General features: G+C 39.1%; 1 protein-coding gene across 1 annotated transcript; it reads left to right on the top strand.

Annotated features, from left to right (window-relative positions):
• Positions 1 to 3,303: 3,303 nt before the first annotated feature.
• LOC306898957 (zona pellucida sperm-binding protein 4-like) lies at positions 3,304 to 5,723 on the top strand. The gene is made up of 8 exons (XM_079464877.1): positions 3,304 to 3,657; positions 3,731 to 3,918; positions 3,989 to 4,086; positions 4,153 to 4,310; positions 4,385 to 4,577; positions 4,652 to 4,796; positions 4,867 to 4,945; positions 5,019 to 5,723. The coding sequence occupies exons 1-8, from the start codon at positions 3,372 to 3,374 to the stop codon at positions 5,099 to 5,101; spliced, it is 1,230 nt and encodes a 409-aa protein (XP_079321003.1). The 5' UTR covers positions 3,304 to 3,371; the 3' UTR covers positions 5,102 to 5,723.

The raw sequence follows: 5,723 nt of genomic DNA on the forward strand, positions 1-5,723 counted from the left end.
AAATTTGCTTGTGCATCCTCTAAAACAATATTCACTTTCATAAACACACTCACACAATAAATAAGTATAAAAAATATAAAACAATAACAGGGCATCCAACATTACTCTGAAGTCCCATTGCATAAAGTCCCTATCTATAAAGTGCAACTGTGCTGACTGGGTGGTAGGGGTGTATGATTGTTCAGTTCTATGATGGCTCTTGGGATAAAAGTATAAACAGAATAACAAGCTTATATAAATAGTCAAATTAATCTACATATAGAATGAAAGCTTGCAAGAAAAGTAAAAGGCATATGATGTAGGAAATAGGCCTAGGCCTACTACATGTGCAGTGTGTGTAAATAGTTATTTTATACATTCATTGTTGTTATATTCAACTGTATTTCGGTACACAAGTAAAGTGCTGTTCTGTGGTGAATTGTCATATCCTTGTCCTCATTTTTATTGGTATACCTCCCTGAAATGACTTTTTGCAGGTTGGGATGTCTGCACCACACATATCTTCACATCTGTTGTGCAGTCTTCCATTAATAAGCTTGATCACACTACATTTCATGATGAACGAAGTGTCAGTTTCTGTAAAACTCCAGGAACATATTAAAGTGAACAAGACCTTTTCAAACTTACACAAATCAAAACAAAGCATCACCTTCTGAAAGAAAAAACGACAAAACTACATACTACTGTGCTACTTATACATTGTGTTACTTTGTACATTTTACATCAAACCAGTATCTTTGTACTCTTACCACAATGCAAAACGTGAAGAACATTCTGTAAATATAACATTTATTTATTTAATATTTACGAGTATGGCTGTCGTAAAAAAAGATTGAAATTAATGGTTAAAATCAAACTTCGTTTTCACAGACAGTGTCACGTGCATGCTGTATACTGCATAAATAATGTGCACATTAGTCACATGTTTACATGCTTGATGATGATATTTGCCACCTGCACAATATACAAAAGCACCCAGCAATGCTGCGTCCTAATGTTTGTGCTGTATTAGAATCTATACACACTATTACAAACAGTAGGAAATATATTACCTATACAAAGCATACAAAAGCTAGCTACACACTACACGTTACAAACTATTTATCAACATGCCACATTTTAGCAAATATGTGGTTCTTCGGACCTCGATAACTCAGTTAGCTGGATTTGATTGATGACTATTTCGCATGGTCTGGGATTCTTCGGTTCTTAGACGCTCATCCTGGATTTGTTGCTCATCCTTGGATTGTTCATCTCTCTCCACTGGCTACCGGTTGAAGCCTGGATCAGGTTCAAGTCACTGATGTTTGCCTACAGGACTATCACTGGATCTGCACCCGCATACTTTCACATCCTCCTACACCCCAGCAAGAACCCTGTGTTCAGCAGACGAGCGGTGCCTTGTAAAGCCTTCTCACAAGGGCATTAAATCACTTTCCCGCTCATTCTCCTTCACAACTCCCTCCTGGTTGAACTTTCTTCCTAACGCGGTCCGGTCAACCACATCTCTCACAACCTCAAAAAACTACTTAAAACCCACCTCTTCAGTGAATACTTGACAAACAAATGAGAATTATTTTTTACACTTCTCTCAACAGGTAGTGGTCTAGCTTTTGTTGAAACTAGTAACTTTGTATTAGCACCTATTGTACTATTGCTCTTTTATGACATTTCGCTTTTTGCTCCCCGAAATCTTTGTAAGTCGTTTTGGATAAAAGCGTCTGCTAAATGACTAAATGTAAATAATGGTATATTTATGTATGAGCCCATACAGTAGTTAAAAACATTTTAATTTGACAGTTTATTTTAATACATATCAATAAAATGTGTTTATTATAGGTGACATACACACATGAACACTGTACAATTAGTCTTGTGGTTACAAGTAATTCCCTGTAAATTCTATTGAGATTAAAATAAGTGTACGTAATTTTAGAGACGGTCCCTAAATTCATGACTATCACATTTAATGTCAAACCAACTTTATGCCAGTGAAACGCAGCAATGAACGCATACTTTATATGCGCCGTGCGTGTGCGTGTAACGTCAATTCATTAAGACATTTATAATATAATCAAAAATAAAACGGTACACAATATTGGTTAATCTAACTGCAGGAGCTTGGATTGGAAATTTGTGGGTACAGTTTATTAATCCAAGAGCATGGTTTTGTAAACTGTGGACCTAGTTTTAAAATCTGCAAGTACGTTTTTTTTAACATGAGGGAACGAATTACAAATCTGTGGCCACGGATTTGCTTGTCTTTTTCTCCGACGGGTGACCAGACGGGCTCTGCACAAAACAGACAGAAAACACAACAGAAGTTAAAATGAGTACACAAAGCCCACTGCAGCATCGCTGGCATGTTGGCCCACCTTGAATGTGAAATACAACACACAAAACATACATTTAAGTAGCCAAACCGCCGGCAATCATTCAAACATACGGTTCTAAGCTTGAAAGCAAAACACATACCTGTAATGAGACTCACGTGGCACAGAAACTATTGCCTGTTAAAATATTGCCTGTGCGAATTGCTGACAGCACCCCACAAAACTCCCCAATCCACCCTTTTAACAAAAAAAAAGATTAACCCATGAACCCCGAAAAATAACATGCCAACAGATCACAATGCGATCAGTACCAATAGCACCTCGTGAACATCCACACATCTCGCTGGACGTACAGTGACTCTTCCTGAGGCAGAAAAGACTCACGCACATGGCACGCCACTTTTTTACAGCTACATATAAACAATTTTTGTTTTGTGGGGAAAGATAAGCATCTCACTGCAAATAACCACTAAAAAATATCATTTTAAAAAAATAACTAAAATGGTATTTATCAAAATATACAACTTGTTCACAACTGCTTTAATGTAATAAATTATCTGAAAGTCATCTGTGTATCATTTGAAGTATTCCTGATATTTTAATAAGGTTTTAAAATCTGCCATAATCTTCAGGCAGCGGTAAAACATTACCACGTCTTTTTGAATTAACAACCAGCCAATAGCAGCGTTGCTGGTTGTTCGTCTATCAATATGCTACCTTTCCAAACAGTGCATAATCGTACACAACAGGTAGTAAGCAACGTTCAAAAAACTACCCCATGGCATTTCCTAGGCTAGCTACATATCAAGATCCACTAAATGACTCAATTAGCAAACAGTTTGAGAATGCATTTCATTAAAGTTAAGTGAAAGTAATGTCAGGTCTGCAGCTGAACGCTGCATAGTCTTGATGGATCAGGGTTGGATTCAAATTAGTGGTAAATATGGAGGCGGAGAGAACCTGCAAAGATGACTAATTATCAGCCTTTAAAAATAGCAGCTTGAGACATGATCAGTAGTTGTGTTCAGCACTGGAACAATGGCAGCACTTAGGAGCTTGTTGGGATTTTTGCTGTTTTCTGTCACTTGTAGAGTGTGTGTTGCGTACTCTTTGGCACAAAGTCAACAAGCCTTTCAATGGCCTGAGCATCAATCTCAAATGAATTTTGAGGGGAAGCCCCCAGCACCTCAGGCAGAGCCTTTTCAGAAGTGTGAAGTAGAAGAGTATGAGAAGGTGCAGTGTGGTGAGCCTGGTATTAATTCTGCAAATTGTGAGGCTATTAACTGCTGTTTTGATGGACAACAGTGCTACTATGGCAAGATGGGTAAGTGTCTTTGTAGTTTATTTTCCCCTGAGAAGTATTGAAAGGGTTAATGGTTTCTTGTTTTACTTGCTAGTGACCGTTCAGTGCACAAGAGATGGGCAATTTGTAATTGTGGCAGCAAGAGATGCTACTCTCCCAAGACTGAGCATAGATTCCATCAGTCTCTTGGGAGGACGTGAACCACCTTGTGGGCCTGTTGGTACTACGGTCTCTTTTGCCATTTACCAGTTTCCCGTCACTGCCTGTGGCACTACAATGATGGTTAGTTTGACATGCTATTCTAAGTAGCTTCCTTTATTCTGTTCCACCCTAACGCTATCCATTGCTACAGATGGATGGTGACTATCTTGTCTATGAAAACAAGATGAGTTCTTCCTTTGAAGTTGGTGTTGGACCACTTGGTTCTATCACACGAGACAGCAGCTATGCGTGAGTATGCAGGTTTCTGACAATATAGCTTCTGGTTCAAGGCTGTAACTTTGTATATCCTCTTAGGCTTCTCTTCCAGTGTCGCTATTCTGGCACCAGTGTTGAAGCATTAGTTATTGAAGTCAACACTGTTCCTCCACCACCTCCTGTGGCTGCACCTGGTCCCCTGAGAGTGGAGCTTAGACTGGCTAATGGACAATGTTCTGTTAAGGGATGTGTTGAAGGTAAAGCATTCCAACATCTCAAGCCAGTATCTTTATACTAGGCTGGACCTGAATGTCTCGTTCACCTTTTGCAGAGGATCAGGCTTATTCCTCATACTACAGTGAGGAGGAATACCCTGTGACTAAAGTCCTGAGAGAGCCAGTGTATGTTGAAGTGCGCATTATGGAGAGGACCGACCCCAACCTTGTTCTTAATCTGGGACGCTGCTGGGCAACCTCTAGCCCTGAACCTATGAGCCTGCCACAGTGGGATCTTCTTGTGAATGGGTAACTAAACTCAGTTTGTCTTTTCACACACTAACTGCTGGGTACAATGTATTTGAACGTATTTCTTTGTGCAGCTGTCCTTACCAGGATGACCATTACCTGACCAACTTTGTGAATGTGTATGAGTCTTCAGGGCTTCAGTTTCCAACCCATTACAAACGGTTCATTGTCAAGATGTTCACGTTTGTGGATCCTTCTCTGGCACCACTTAAGGAAAGGGTAATGATGTTCCTTCTGCTCTGTTTGTGTTGTGCTTGTATCTGGTCTAAAACCTGTGTTCTGCTTCTAGATCTTCATTCACTGCAGTACATCAGTTTGCACCCAAACAGCAGCAGATTCCTGTGTTCAGATTTGCAACAGAAAGAGTAGTGGGTCATCACTTTTACAGTAGATCCTCAAATGAGACCTGAGCTGTATTCTGACTTCTGTTTCTTTTATCAGGGAGAGCTGCTGTGATGGAAAAGAATTCTGCTCGTGCTATTGCCTCCAGTGGCGAAATTATTCTCCGTGGCCGATTTAACTAGTTACATGCCTAATAAACTGTTGCAAATATCCGATCAGTAGTTCTTTCATGCATTCAACTTTACCTTATCTTTTATGGTCTGAAATCTAACTATAATGCTCATTGGAACTATGCTCTAAATGCTGTTAGAGTATAAATTGCATTTTTCCAACCCTTTGTTCAACCTTGACGTGGCTCTAAAGTGCTTTACTTTGAGAAAATAAGTCATGTTTCAGTCTACCAAGAAGAAACTAACTTTGTTCAAAGAATCTCACTGGTTCTGCGATTTGATAACATTTTTGCTATCACAATGTGTTGCTTCCTTGGTTTTTAAAATTACTGCACCTTGCTACATTTATCAATGACTCCAAGATGTCATGCAGTGTATGAACTCCCTTTACTTTCTGCTACTAGAAAGTATACTTCCTTGGCAAATTAAGTATACATGTTAGCAAACAGGAGCATTTAGAAGTCCTAAATATAAGAAACTGTATCTCAACATTGTATGCTTGTTCCCTTGTTATTCAACCTCAAAGGCATGTGTTTTGTCATAACCATGTTTTTGTACAAACTACAGGTCATTGTACTTATAACCCTGTCATGTTTGCTATCTAAATGCTTGTCCCTTCCTTAAATGATTGTGT

The sequence above is a fragment of the Barbatula barbatula genome (assembly GCF_947034865.1).
Source record: "Barbatula barbatula genome assembly, chromosome: 9".
NCBI lineage: Eukaryota > Metazoa > Chordata > Actinopteri > Cypriniformes > Nemacheilidae > Barbatula > Barbatula barbatula.